Source organism: Crinia signifera, chromosome 7 (assembly GCF_055691185.1).
Source record: "Crinia signifera chromosome 7, ASM5569118v1, whole genome shotgun sequence".
Taxonomy (NCBI): Eukaryota; Metazoa; Chordata; class Amphibia; order Anura; family Myobatrachidae; genus Crinia; species Crinia signifera.
In genome coordinates, this window is record NC_139223.1 from 125,239,447 (window position 1) to 125,255,818 (window position 16,372).

At 44.4% G+C, this 16,372-nt stretch overlaps 1 protein-coding gene across 1 annotated transcript in view; it reads left to right on the forward strand.

Annotated features, from left to right (window-relative positions):
* The window catches only part of WNT10A (Wnt family member 10A), a 62,222-nt gene that overhangs the window by 32,487 nt on the left and 13,363 nt on the right, over nt 1–16,372 (forward strand). Inside the window, exon 3 of the mRNA XM_083153730.1 lies at nt 2,310–2,683. Within this exon, the coding sequence (XP_083009856.1) occupies nt 2,310–2,683 (374 nt within the window). The remainder of the gene's footprint in view (nt 1–2,309; nt 2,684–16,372) is intronic.

The window sequence follows — 16,372 nt, forward strand, 5'->3', positions numbered from 1 at the left end:
TATATATACACAGGGCTAATTTTAAATATATATGTTTTGTTATTTGTTATTTTTTGCAATTTTTTGTATTTTTATAGTAATTATTCACGATTATGTATTCACCGTATACAGTATATGTATTTGATCACTATAGTACTTAGGGCAAGAGTGATGCCGATCGTGTTGGCCTATATACATAAACCCATATTTAGTCTCCACTTATAATTTCAATTGATATGTATGGGACTTGGTTCCCATAGGCAGAAACGAGGAACGCACGGATTATGTATGCAATCTAAAGATGCGCAAGTATATAAGCACATTATCACTTGGTTCCGGGTTCCTGGAACGCAAGCACTATGTCCCTTCCTGTTAATGAAACGCTCACAGCGCTCCTGAACTAGATGGACGCTGGGTTCCTGTTAGGCGGAACGCAAAGCGCCACTTTCGCCTCGGCGAAGTGGAACGCAAAGCGTCACTTCCGTCTGGTTCTTTGTTGGGTGGAACGCAAAGCGTCACTTCCGCCCCGGCGAATGGAATGCATATAGCATTTCCGGCCGGACGTATAAGCAGAATAACCCTGTTATATGACTGTGCAGAGCTGCGCACTTCTAATATAAGTATAAGGTTGTTGTTCTGCTGATGTTTTGTTCTTTGCTGCACTATTCCTGATGATGGTCTCGTGTAGACCGAAACGCATCGTTACGTCGGATGGTTTGTCAACTTGATACCAATAAAATGCTGTTTTGATTACCTAGACCTTGGTGAGTGCCCATTCTATTCATCTATATATATATATAGACCATATTTTGTCAACCTATTGACTCTTCCTGATGCACCAGTATATAATAGTGTTCAGCGAATTCCTGCATAATGTACACATGAGTACTTTGGTTTTCTAAAGAATGCTTTATTACAATTACTTTTTAAGTAAGGTGTCTCTGTTTAATCAATCGATTTAATGCCCCAAGGACTCAAGAACATTTACCTGCTCTGGCGCTGAGACATGGGATGTACTAAATTCCATAATCTGCTAAATTTTCTCTGCAATTCAGTTGGGAGAAGCTATTTTACATCACCCTCATCACACACACAGGGTTATTTTTTTCCTGGAGACAGAAGGTGTTTAAATGAACTAAAACAAGTTGGGATACGTGGCTGGTTTTCAGCCGAGGAGGGTTCACCCTCAGTTTAGGTGGAGTTTGTAGGGGGAGGTGGTGTATGTGATGGATAGGGGAGACATGTTTGGGCCAGCAAACTGTGGAAGCATAAGGAATGATATGAGAAAGGCCTTGGCTCACTCTCCAATCACTTTGCTAAGGATGGTTGGTAAACAGAGAGTCGTAAAGAGGATTAATGTAAAGAATGTATTCTAAAGAGATGCCAGAAGCCGGAAAAAAAATATCATAAAAAAAAACCCAACAAATTCTGCTACAGGTATGCCTACAATAAAACAGTAAGATGAGAAGTGAAAAGACAGATGCCACTACAATATTATAGAAGCAATCTCAAAAGAAACATTAAAATATTAGTGTTATCTGTCATAACCAATTATTCTGGAAAATTAGAATGAGAAACATTGTAGTAGATATGTTGAAACTTGAAAAATGCTTGATAAAATCTTTAAAACAAATACAAGTATACACATATTGTATGTGTAACAGCTGCCAAGACATACTGTACAGTCATTTCACAGTAGCCAAAAGCCATATTATCGGAAGTTTATCAGATTTCTCTATTTTAAAAAGTCCTTCACCTACTGCATACAGTATGCTTACTTGCTTTGTATATTGACTAATGATATAATGGTGGTAACATTTTGTATACATGCATTTATATATTCCTATAAGGTAAAAGTAACAGTACAGGTTGAGTAACCCTCATCCGAATATTTGTTATCCAAATTATTACGGAAACAACAGTTTCCGAGAATGCATTTTTTTTTTTATTATGCTAAAAGCACTACTGGTTTCTTTCATATGTATCTGGCACTACTGGGGGCATGATATGTAACTGCCACTACTGGGGACATCTGTAACTGGCACTACTGGGGACATCTGTAACTTGCACTACTGGGGACATGATATGTAACTGCCACTACTGAGGACATCTGTAACTGGCACTACTGGGGACATGATATGTAACTGCCACTACTGAGGACATCTGTAACTGGCACTACTGGCCACACAGCACTTCTTGCTTTCTTCTGTAACTAAAGTAAAATCAGCAGCGTCTTCAATGTCATATGATCTGCATGCACTCCAGCAATTACAATCTTGATACCCACTAGATTAAACAGATGCCACTGATCGTTCTTTTCTTCAATGCAGGTTTCCGGGAGAGCGCCTACGCCTACGCTATTGCTGCAGCTGGAGTGGTGCATGCGGTGTCCAATGCCTGTTCCATGGGCAAGCTAAAGTCATGTGGCTGTGATGATAAGAGAAGAGGAGACGAGGAGGCATTCAGGGTTAAATTGCACAGACTACAGATGGAAGCTATGAACCGTGGGAAGGGCATGGTGCACGGTGTCATGGAACACATGCCTGCTGAGGCACCAGGGCCTCAAGACTCCTGGGAGTGGGGAGGCTGCAGTCCAGATGTGGACTATGGGGAGCGATTCTCCAAAGAGTTCTTGGATTCCCGGGAACTTTACAGGGACATACATGCTCGCATGAGACTGCACAACAACAGGGTGGGCAGGCAGGTAAGTGATTGTGCCAACATTTTACAGCCTTATAATAACTTGCTGTCAAGTGAACTTTATTTATGTAGTAGAAAATAACAAAAATATATATTCCATGGCATTGCATAGTCAATGCTTAATCAGTACTTTATTGCCTGCTTAAATGAACAGAAGAAGATATAATGTCACGAGTGTATAATACGGCATATTTGTAGGCATTATCATTATTACTATTCATTGTGTGTCCTTAATTCACCGGTCAGAGAAGTGAGGCCTACAAGACAAACATCTCTGTAATACCCTTTGCTCTAATGGAGGAGTTCTTAAGTAGCATTACTCGGTACCAGGCTGGCGTGTCACAAAACATTAACTTGTACATATGTGCCAGATTATAAAAGGGTTATTTTGGAGATGTGAAAGGGGTATTAGACAAGCTTTAGGCTCAAGAAAGCAGTACATGCTTTACTGTATTTATCACAAGAAACATTTAAGGGTGCATACACACTGTACAATTTTTTTGACCTATTTAGTTGAAAGACATCTCCATTGAACCCAGTGTCCTGGACTAAAGATGTTGACGAAAAATATTGACGACAGACGAAAGAAGAAAGATCTAGCTACAGTTTATATTCAAATTGAGCTGCATGCACATTTGACGAACAACTGGCGGGTATGCGCATCATCATTCATCGTTTGTTTGTTGACAATATCTTTTGTCAACATCTTTCGTCCAGGACACTGGGTTCAATGGAAATGTCTTTCAACCAAATTGGTCAAAAAAATTGTACAGTGTGTATGCACCTTAACACTTTCTCCTACATAACTACAATAACATGAGGCTTGACATAATGGGCCTAATTCAGTGGCGCATGCAATGCACACAGAATGCCAATGTTCATGCAGCTGAGCGATTGTTGTTTACTACGCATGTGCAAAAGACTCTGGAATACCCTATGGTGCATGCTTTTCCCTTGAGTGTACGTAAAAAGGTTCTATTGCGTAAGTTAGAGGTGGTATCAGAACTTGACAGGCAAAGCGATAGGCGTTCCTCGGTGGGGTATGGGAGGTGACCTGAAAGAAACAATCTTGTCTTGTGGCCATGTGACGGCAATGACACGGGCATGTCACTGCAGGCTGCATTCTCAGATGCATAGCTGCTTCCACAGAAGCCACGTTTAGGAGACACTGCACCTGCCATGGGCAGGTGCAAGTGTTGATGGTGGAATAGGTGGTGGGCTCTCTTGATCCACCAGCAGTGCTACTACATGCAGTAGAGCTGAAAACTGGTATATTGGGGCTGGCAAACTAGTGCACAAGAGGAAAGCTTCAATTAGCAATGGCATATTATCTCACACCTGATGGGCATTAAAGTGGATCTACTGTAGTAGTTCACATCTCTGAATGAGGCCCAATAGGGCCTACCGGAGGGCTGCATGTCCCCTAAAGTCCTTAACCCTTTACAGTCCAAATTTTTTTCTTGCAATTCAAACAGTCTGGTTTAAATGTTTAAATTAATTGTAATTTTTTTTTTTTTTTTATTCAAAAATAGTCTACATTAAATGTTGAATGATGGATATGTTCTTATTTTAAAGTGGCTCACCATTGACTCTGCTACTACCACTAGGGCTGTTGAGCCTGACTAGACACTGGGCCTGAAAGGGTTAAAGGATGGTATTAATCAGAAAAATAATCAGAGAAGTGTTAGAGGTGAGGAGAAAGGAAATGATATACAGTAATAGAAACATTAAAATATATCTAACTTGTTAATAGTGAGTACCAACTATAGGTTTCTTATGATTTGGTGTGACTGGATTTTGCATAAAAGGGGTGTACACATGGAGCAATGTATTTTCTATTCAATCCTGATCGAAATGCACGGTGCCGTGTACACATTCGATTTAGAATATCAGTGGCAAACGCAGGATTTTCAGAAGGGGGTTTCCAGAGGGGCGGAGCAAAGCACAGACATGGACACTTAGGTGACCCAGTATATGCCGGGTCAGTTAAAGTATTATAGATAGACCAAATATATATAAATAATAATTAAAAAAATTATATATATACATATATATATATACATACATACATACATATACATACAGGGGCGTCAACAGCAGTGTAGACCCCTGGGCATAGCAATGTATTGGGGCCCCCTACCGATCCTCCAGTGTTAGGGGTAGTGGGTGCTATGAGCGGAAGCTTTGATGTCCCGCGGGTGGTAGGGGGTATTATATCAACCGCTCAGCATGTAGGGCCTGGATCAGTAATTTCCACTAATTACCTCTTTACTGCACATATGGTTGGATATGAGGTGGGAGAAGGGGGCATTGGGCTGAATGAAGGGGCCCTGATACATAACTTCCAGGGTGGTAGAGGATGTTTAATAGCCAGAGGAGGGGTGTATAGTGGAGTGGGCTTATTATCCATAATATTCTGGTGGGAGGACAGCTTGCTTGACTGCAGATATCTTCAGTTCGCGGAACTAGATTTATTATATTTTAATGGAATTAAAAACTAGAGAATCCCACCTACCCAATGGTATTGGGGACTAGGGGATCAGAGTTCAGGAGGCAGAACAATCTGCCAACAAGTATATAAAACTACATACCAGGTGTGTGGAGCTGGAGCAGTAACCAGCTGCTGGAAGGCTGATATCTCTGGTTCTGGGCACAGTAGATACAAGCTGCTAGTGTCCATCAAAGGGGGAGTGTCCCAGCTTTTAGAATATATCCTCATAAAAACTCTAAGTTAGACAGAACCTGAAATATCTGACTGGGAATAACAATTAACAGGCTTGGATGGGGACCACTGCTTTGAAGTCAGATATCTCCGGTTCCCAATGGCCGATTTGTAAAATTCTTATACCCATGGAAAGAGGGGACCCTCAGCTTTCAGCTGAGGGCCCTTAGACTCCTGGGGGGGGGTTTCTGGGTACTCAGAAACCCCCCCTGCGTGCGCTACTGAATATATAGTACAGATCTTTTCATTCCGCTTGCTGTCTCCATTTTATTATTGTTATTAATAATAATGAACGTCCTTCTTTCCCTCCCTTACTCTCTCTTTTCCTTCTGTCTTGTTTTCATGTTTCCTTTATGTCTTTATCTCGATCTATTATTATTGTAGTTCTTAACAAATATAGGTGTTAGTTGTTAGCAGAATTTTGTGTGTGTACCTGCGTGGTTTTTTTTTGACTAGCTGCAAACACTCTTGGATCTGACTAGGATCCTATTACTTAGAGCAGGGGTGTTTTGATGAGGTGAAAATGTGGGGGGCCGACCATTCAGCCTGACATTCTTTGAATCATTAATCACATCAGAATGGTCCCCCACTCTGCCACCATTCCCTTTATGTCCCCCAGCCTGCCCCTTACTGTATAATACCTAGACTGCCCCCCCTTCTCTGTATTTCCTCCAGCCTGCCAACATTCACTGTATGCCCTCCACTCTGCCCCCTTTACTGTATATTCCCCTGCCTGACCATCTTTCTCTGTAAGTCCCCCAGCCTGCTCCTCCATCACTGTATGTCCACCATTCACTGTATGTTCCCCACTCTGCACCCATTTACTCTGTCCCCCAGCCTGTCCCCCCTTCTCTGAATGTCCATCACTGCCTCCATTCACTGTATGTCCCAAATCCTGACCCTCCATTCACTGTATGTCCCAAAGCCTGACCCTCCATTCACTGTATGTCCCCCACTCTGCCCCCATTCACTGTATGACTCCCATTCACTATGTCCCACAGTTTGCCCCCCCTTCTCTGAATGTCCATCACTGCCTCCATTCACTGTATGTCCCAAAGCCTGACCCTCCATTCACTGTATGTCCCCCACTCTGCCCCCATTCACTGTATGACTCCCATTCACTGTATGTCCCCCAGACTGACCCTCCTTCACTGATGTTGTTCTTGCTCTTTAAAAATGTTTCCTGCCATTTAGAATCAGTTTGAAGACACCTAACCTAATTCTAAATCTCTCTGAACATCAGAGGCGTAACTAGACATTTGTAGGCCCCATAGCAAAAGTTTGTATGGGCCCCCTATTTAGCAACTTTTGGTAATAAATGAATATAGCACATATACCTTAGACTGTAAAGATGGGCCCCCTTCATCTCTGGGCCCCATAGCAGTTGCACCCCTTGCACCTATGGTAGTTACGCCTTTGTTGAACATGTTTGCCCCCCTGCAGTGCACATGGTTTTGCCCATTAGAGAAAGCTTTTGCTTTTGAGATCCTTACTGAATAACCCCTTGCATATGTTTACATGTGTTCATTACAGTAACATTAAAGGCCCCCAAACATTACAGCAACTTCTCCCATGTGAGAAGTCGCATGCAATGCTCCCTTGAGTCACACGAGACCTTCCGAGGCTGCAGGATCACATGCAATATATCATATGTGACCCTTTTGCATGCAATATATCGCATGCAATCCCAGCCAGCCTGCCTGGCTGTGAAACAATCTAAGAGATTGCATCTGCAGCCATAGGCACTGAAACCGTGGGTGCTCCGGGGCCTGAGCACCCACGGAAAGTGAGGAGCACCCACGACACGGGCCACGGCAGCGGGGTCCCAGCAGTGGATATGCTGTCAGTAGCGGGGGTCCCTGCGGCGGATGGAAACTAGTAGCGGTATTAATACCGCTGCTAGTTCCCATCTTCCGCAGGGACCCTGCTTCTTACAGCATATCTGCTGCTGGGACCCCGCTGTGGCGCTGCCGCTGCCAGGATCCCCGTCACGAGGATCAGGTGAGTCCCGGGGGGGGGGGTGCTAGTCTGGCGTGGGGGGTGTCGGGGGGGAGAGAGCACCCACCGAAATTTTTTTTAAATCGGTGCCCCTGTCTGCAGCTAGGAGGTTCCAGTCCCTTCATTCACCTGCAATTTGGGTTCTTTTCCTGTGATTGATCAATCACAGGAAAAGAGCCCAAATTACAGGTAAATCGTCAAGTGTATGGGGGCCTTAAGAATGATATTCCGTATATCACCATTGATCTATTTGCCTATGCAAATATATCGATATTTTCTATGAAAAATGATAAATAAACATGAAAAAAATGAATAATGTACAGGAAGGCTCTGTTTTGACAGATAAGAGGATTTATCTCATAAGAACACACATTAAAATTGATGAAGTAACATCAAACTGGAAGCTACGCTGAAACATGGAATTTGGCAGATAAGAACCAGTTGGTTTCCCTGCTCCCTAAACTCGTGTATCTCTTCCAAACGATTCCTTTGGCTTTCCCTATTAAATATCTGTATTAGTGCAGTTCTATGTTATCTCATTATCTACGGAAGAATCATCCTCCAAAAATTTGGAATGGCTCTCAAGGGTTTATATACTTTGGGAATGGTTTCATCAATCTCTTAGAAATTGTTGACTTGCCCTAGAACACACTTGCTGCCCTGGCTATTCTTTATCTGTTTTACTGTGGGTTCCCAAACATACAGTATGTGACCCTCTGCCTTCTCATTCCTTTTGTCTATGAAAGCCTCATTGCATGTCTGGGATAGGATGGATACCAGATTCTGACATTCTCTTGCCCAACCACTGCCCTTTCACTTAGGGCCATGACTAAATGAACCACTTCAGTGGTATGCCTGGAAATTTTATGGGGTTCAGCTGCGCTGCCGCAGCGAGCTGTCCCGAAAAATTTCCAGGCATAAGGCCAGCAGCTAGGTGTGCGCCAGTAGTGCCTCCAGCTGTGCACCACATCTAGCGGCACCCTCTCATTGCTCCCCCCTCCTGTCGCTCCCCCCCCCTGACCTCGGCGCTCCAGCAATCATACACCGGAGCACCCCTGCTGCTGCCGGCATTATCACTGCATCAGTGACCAGGTGGGTGGCCCCCCTCGGGAAGGTTTGGGGCTGCTCGGGGGGACTCAGGAGTTTGGACATCTGAGGCCCCCCCACCCTCCCAGAGAGTGGCCTGACACCTGGTCACTGTCACTGATGCAGTGCGAATGGTGGCGGGGAGCTCCGGCGGATATTATCATGGTGGCGGGGAGCTCGGAGGGGGGGGGGGGACTGGCTGCTGCCCTTGAGTGGTGAGTATTGCTGGGGCAGGACACACCTGCCCTGGTAGGTTTGTCCTGCCCCAGCAAATCCCACCACTCAAGGGGTTAAACCCTAACCTTAATGTTTCCTTTTTGTGTACTAATAATTTGGGGGATCTTATGGAAGGTGGTATTTCCCTGTCATTCTTCTAAGTACAAACAACAGTTTCAGTATATGCAGGTTTGTCATTGGTTTCTCAGGGTGACATGGTCTTCTGGGTCATTACAACTTCCCCCTCATACTCTCCTATCCCATTTAACATTGGGTGAGAGTAGAGGTGATATTTTCTTTTGGTACAAGTATCTTTTAGGGCTACGTCCTGTCATTAAATCCTCTGCTCAACTTCGGCAGGACCTTGACCTGTGTCATCCTATTTCAGATTTCCAATGGGAAGTGATTTACTCTTTGTCCTTTCGTATGTCTTGGTGTTTTAACAATATGAAAATGCATGTTGAATTAATGAATAGACAGTACCTTAACCCTGATCGATTACATAACTTTTAGAAATTGCCATGTGTTTAATTTAAAACAAAATTTGTCCTGTGCTTATCTTTACAATTTGTGTTTTCCCTGATTAATAAGGTGTTAGCCTTTGCCCCTTTTGGACCCTTGCCCCTGTCTCCTATAGTGGCCTTATTGCATATCTATCTCGGTCTCATCAGAAATATGTGCTTGGTCCTATTTGTAATACTTTATGAGCTGCTTTGTCCCAATCATGTAGACAAATTCTCGATCCTCTTTTTAGAAAATGTTTCACAAAGTTCATTTAAATTTTTTAATGGAAACTGAAAACTATGCTATACCCCATCTCTGCATCCTCATTGTTAGCGAATTGGATTGCCGGGCATGTTTATGTGACCAATGGGGAGGGTGCTCGCTGGGTGTATAAGCCACTGGGCCAGATGTATCAAGCTTCAAAAAGTGATAAAATGGAGAGTGATAAACAACCAGCCAATCAGCTCCTACCTATCATTTTTCAAACCCAGCCTGTAACATGATAGTTATAAGCGGAATGGCTGGCTGTTTATCACTCTCAACTTTATCACTTTTTGAAGCATGATACATCTGACCCACTGTCTTAAGACCCCTTACAATTTTGTTTAAATTCATCTAGTACTTCCTGTTGAGGTTTCGGTCTATTTGATTTATTTGTGACTTTTGTATTGCACTTACATTTTTTATATTATGCATATATGCATTGTGTGTATTCTGGAATGGGTCGAGTACATGATACTGGTACTTGGGATGCCGGTGTATAACAAAATGACAGTGCTTACCGTGGTAAGCACTTTCCTGCAGCCTAACCCTAACCCTCCTCCACCCCTGCGGCATTACTTCCCACTGCTGCCTAACTTTACCTGGCATACTTAAGTTCAGGATGCTGACAATAAGAATTTCAGTGCCGTCATTATGCTCGGTGTAGGAGTTTCGGCGCAGGATTTCTCCCCAGTGTCAGGATTCCAACATCTTTACTCCGACTGCTGGCATCCTGATCTCTGATATTCTGATCAGATCCCTATGGAGGAACTTTTTTTTTTTATTATGTCCCCCTCATTCTCTTTCGTCCCTATGCAAAGTATGTCAATAAAAACCATTGACAATAATAGGAATATAAAATTAATAAAAATAAGAACCACTTGGCTCATCTAGTCTGCCCCATTTAGGTCCATGGACTAGACTAGTCACATCAAAAAAGAACATGGCCTCAATGCAAGAGACATGCCCTTGCAGGAAAAGACTAAGGGGGGTATTCAATGTCAGGGGTACGGCTGTCGAGCAAGCTCGACAGCCGTGCCCATGTCCCGTTCTCGCTTTGCTCGACGTGAGCTCGGCGGTCGGGATTCAATGTCCCGGCCGCCGAGCGGCGAGAAGGGGGCGTGGCCGCGAGTTGAGGACGGAAATAGATGAGCTCCGGCCTGGAGCTCGCCTATTTCCGGCTTTTCTCGGCAGAACGAGCACGACAGCTTGTGATGTCGGGCTCGTTCTGCGGAGAACCCCTGATCAATGCTGTCGGGGAAGACAGCGTTCAATAGGGCCCTGAAGCCATCTCCCCCATCGGGAGATGGATGCGGGAGCAGACAGCGATTGATTACCCCCCACAGTGTTATCTGACCTTTCTGCTGCAGTCCACTCTCCCTCTTACTGCTTTGACAGGAGCTGATCAGAAATCCTCAAGTGTCCAATGCCTCTTATTGAAAAACAAAAACAAACATTTTTTTACTGTTGTAGTAAAAATTTGGTGTCAGATCCGACAACCTGGTTTAGTACTGAGTGGTGGCTGTCAAAATCGACAAGCCTTCATCTTCATCCCTAGCTCTTTCCAGCACACTTGGTAAAAATGGTGCAGGTCTTAGTTTAGTATAAACACTTTAATGCAATGATATGCCTAGATCAGGGATCCTCAAACTATTTTGGTCTGGGACCCCAACAGACATTAAAAATAATTACAGGACCCCAGCAAGTTACTACAGAAGGTCATTACATCACATGTGTAGTCAGCAGACAGCACATACATGGCAGCATTGTGGAGGCACAAAATGATGGGAGGAGTCTAAAATAACAGACAATTCAACAGATTTTTCAGACTCCTTGAATCACTAACTGCGATTAAATAAGTCATCAGCCTGATGGTCAGCAACATGGAGTCGCGACCCCATGCTGAGTAGGTAGGGACCCACTTTGGGGTTAGGACCCACAGTTTGAGAACCACTGGCCTAGATGTATGTGTGTTCCTATTCAGTATGTTTTGTCTGTAAATGGGTGATCATGGCATCCTATCTGATCTTGACCATTCTAAATCTCATCTTGTGCTACTGTCTGGATTCCTTCCCTTCTCATCTTTCTAGCGGTACTGCTCTGCCATTGGGTGGGGGGCGTTTGCTGGGAAGAAGCCTCTGATCTTTTATGTGTCAGAAGTTTTGTAGCTCCGCTGCTGCTCTGTTGTGCACTGTTTGATGTTAATAGTCATCTGTAATTATCAGAATCACCTGTACAAGCTACTGTTATAAAACTATAATCACAGAATGGGAATTATCGCATAATACAGAACATTAACAATTATTCCAACTCAGGTATTTGAGCCACATAGATGCTTTCTGCAATATATTTATTCAGAAATAAACATCCCGGGTGAAATGTAATAGGATGAGAGATTCAGAAAGTGAGAGATTTGGTAAGAAATCTCCAGGTTTTGCAGTGTAAATGATTGCCGCTTTAAAAAATCTAGAGATTTCTTACCAAATCTCTCACTTTCTGAATCTCTCATCCTATTAAATTTCACCCTATATCTCCTCCCCATTGTACAAATATACTATACCAGGAATGGCTTTCTGTTTTTCTCTATTTATCAAAGCTGCATGTACTGTATGATGCTAAGCCTTGTTCACAGAGATGCTGCTATAGGGCTGAGGAGCTGAGCTAATGCATGCACCTTTCCTGCATGTAGCAATGTCACTGCTGCAAAAGATTAGTGTGACAGAATAATCTCCGGATGGCGGGGCCAAATTAAAACCACATAGGCTCGGTCTGAAAATGAACACGGCTGTATTGTGACCAGTTCTGTGTGAGTGTGGGCATGTGCACCCCTGCACAATGAGCCCCAATATACACCTAAAAACATAAAAAGTTAAGAGAAATAGAAATATAGCTTTAATACTTTTAATTTATGGTTAAATGTGCAGCCAGTGAAGTGGACAGGATGTGGTAGCTGATGCACACCTATAGATTGTATAGATTATCCCTATAGATTGTAAACTTGGAGCAGGGCCCTCTAACCTCCAAGCTTGTCTGTTGGGGGGGGGGGGGGGGGGGGGCAGAGATCACCTCTGCTCTGCAGAGCAGAAGAGAGGCTGTGTGCAAGTGCATGGCATCTCTTCAGTGCAGGGAGGGGGTGCCATAGGATGCTCAGTTGCTTGGGGAGCGCTGGGTATGCCTCCGAAAATTATAAAACTGGTGGTTGCTGTGCTAGACCCTGCCCCTCTTCTTGAGGCCATGCCTACCTACCCATTGGCTTCACCCTCTTTCCAGACTAGACGCGCCTGTGACGCGGCAGGTCCAGAATTAGCAATTACAAAAGTTGGGAGGTGTGCTGGTGACACAATTCACACACGGTGACCACAAGTTATAAAGGGTTGCCATGCTTAAACAGGGGCATGCCATGGGATATGGAGAAATGGCCTTGCAGCATGCCAGCCAGGCAGAGCTGCTCAGACAGCCTTTCTAACATATATACCTTAGTGCATGATTTCCAAAACTCAGTTATAAGACCACGGCTACAGTCCAGGTGTGAAGGATATGCATGCTCAGTGCCATGACCAACCACAAGGCTGATCAGACAGTAGTCTAGGGCACCAAGACTTAGGGAGCGCCACCGGGGGATATTGGAAACAGGCTTTATGGGGATTTTTTCAGCAAGGTTTATGTTGCTTTCTTCCAGTGGCAAAGCAGTCACTAAAATACAGTAATAAGCACCTCCATTTGTAGTGCACTGCTAATAACTCTTTGTGGTGGGTCCCACTGCTTATTACTGCCACAATATTTGGGAGCAGCAGACAGGAAACAAAATTATTAACAGCAGGTGAGAGTGGCTGGAGGGCGGAAGGGGCATCGGGTCTAATTTAGCATGAATCTCTAAATCGAGAAAATGTAATGTGGTCGATTTCCGAACAAGCGCATGTGCGCCCAAAATTTTCAAATTATTCGGTGTTCACATTCCGCTTCAATGCAATCAGATTTTGATTGAGGGGAAGCCAGCATTTAGGGGAGGAAACGTGGCATTTTGTAGGTGTATTTATCAGATGCATACTTACCTAATTTTAAACTTCCAGAATCTCGTCTGGGGGCGGGGCCTGATGTAGACGTCATCAAGCCCCGCCCCAGCAATGGAAATCCCCCCATTTGCGGGGCCTTGCAGAGGAGGTGGGGCTAAGTGGTGCTATTTGCATATTTAGCCCCCCCCATGAATTAAACGAGGGGGATGGGCAGCTGCTGGGGAGATGCTGACTCAGTAGAGGTTGAGGCAGAATCCGGGAGGATTGCCCACCTTTCCGGGACCCTCACTGCCAATATGGGAGGGTAGGCAACCCTGATCAGATGTGGCCAGCCCTTTTTCAGGCCTGTCTCCGATGTCAGCAATGACTACTTCCAGCCTGTTGCTTTATTAGAATTGTGTAAGCCTTTGAATGTGGTGCAGTTAGAAAATACTCCTCGATGTTCCGTTTTTTTTTTTTCTTTGTTAATAGATCTGCGCATGCATCGCATTTGTAATGCAGTTGAAATTTCTGCAACAGGCTTTTTATTTCTATCTGGGCGGCAATTATTTGATTGCAGAAACAGTTTTTTCTCATACAATACCAAACTGGATTTTGACAGGTTTCCTAGGCGCTTTAGCAAACATCCAACAGAAGGAGTTATTAAGTCCAGATGATATACCCAGAAAAGAAGAAAAAACGCTACAATAGTGTGATACTGTTAGACATTAATTCTATTCAGGCATTCATATTAGTATAGACTCGTACCCTAAAACTTTGGTCTACATACTGTATGGTGTAGACAACAGCGCATAATCATGAGAGACGATACACGTCACACTGGATAAGGTCCTCCCTTTTTCCTCCTCCTTTAATGCGATATTGTCTCAAAAATATAAAAGAGACTTCATGGTGCAGTATATACACACTTTAATTAAAACAGTTAAAAAGCACATGAACAAAGATAGGGATACAATGGACTCTCACCATATAGTTGTGTCTACAAACAAAGTGCAGACCAACAAAGCATGTGATGTTAAAGATTCCAATACAGGCGTCCCTGGATGCCGAATTGGGCGAGTAGTCCTCCTGGATCCCTTTCACTTGTTCCTCCAAATGGCCCCAGCCGACCGGTTTCGATACCTTGCGGTATCTTTCTCAAGGCAAAGAAAGTTTTTTCTCAACCTAGCAGATCCACCTAACTTAGGCCCACAATTAAGAGAAGTTAAGATGCGTACACACGGCAGCAATATATCGCAGAGTGATATATCTGTCGGCGATATATCACTCAGTATCCCGTTTGCATCAGCGACCAGAGGTGGTCACTGATGAAAAAGAAACTGCTGGGGAGCCTGGCAGTGGTAATCAGCTGGTCGCTGGAGCATGTTCCTGCGATCAGCGATCACTACGGGGTGAAAAAACGGGAGCATGCACCCAGCGATATATCGCCGGTGCACACTCCCATCGCGGGCAATATGGTCGCTCAGTGACCATATTGCCCGCGATATTAACAAAAATCTCCCCCGTGTGTACACACCTGTAATTTTAAAATTAGTGGATGAGTCATGGGTTTGATTTTGAGTGTGGTGATAATGAATTTAATGGGGTAATATGAAGGGTTTCTTTTGATACCTTTTGACTGTCTGTAAATGCCCCGTGTGTTGCATCACTGTCTCCTTTGTAAAGAGCAACGGAATATGCTGCAATATATAAGAAACTGATAATAAATAAATAAATAAATAAATAAATGAGTGAGAGCTGTGTATTTCATCCATTTTTTCACTTGCGGCACACCAAACAAGATTTTAAAATTGCCAAGGCACGCCATTAGACCCGCACTGGGAAAAACACATTGGCCCTCAAGCGTACATATATTACTTACATACATAGCCAGAAGTGCTGTGAGAGAGGAGAAGGCCTGTGTGCAGCCTCCTCCATTCGTGCCCCCTCCTCTATCCTGGCCAGTGCTGCACTAGTGTAAAGCACAGTAAAGACTGAGCACTAGAGGCTCAGACTATAATGTGCATGCGCAAAACCCCTGAAAAATGGCGCTGCTGCCTTCATCGCGGGACTCCGGAGGCGTAAGTATTAAAAAATTGCAACCATAATAAATAGACCACTGTCCATAATATCCCTGCACTCGTTTACAGCCTTGCTTACACATGTACATACCCTCTCTGCCCTGAGTCACAGCCCTGCTTACACATGTACATACCCTCCAGTCCCTACACAGTTACAGCCCTCCTTACACATGTACACACCCTTCCTGCCCTGAGTCCCAGCCCTGCTTACACACGTACATACCCTCCCTACACAGTTACAGCCCTCCTTACACATGTACACACCCTTCCTGCCCTGAGTCCCAGCCCTGCTTACACACGTACATACCCTCCCTACACAGTTACAGCCCTCCTTACACATGTACACACCCTTCCTGCTCTGAGTCCCAGCCCTGCTTACACACGTACATACCCTCCCTACACAGTTACAGCCCTCCTTACACATGTACACACCCTTCCTGCCCTGAGTCCCAGCCCTGCTTACACACGTACATACCCTCACTACACAGTTACAGCCCTCCTTACACATGTACACACCCTTCCTGCTCTGAGTCCCAGCCCTGCTTACACACGTACATACCCTCACTACACAGTTACAGCCCTCCTTACACATGTACACACCCTTCCTGCCCTGAGTCCCAGCCCTGCTTACACACGTACATACCCTCCCTACACAGTTACAGCCCTCCTTACACATGTACACACCCTTCCTGCCCTGAGTCCCAGCCCTGCTTACACACGTACATACCCTCCCTACACAGTTACAGCCCTCCTTACACATGTACACACCCTTCCTGCTCTGAGTCCCAGCCCTGCTTACACACGTACATACCCTCCCTACACAGTTACAGCCC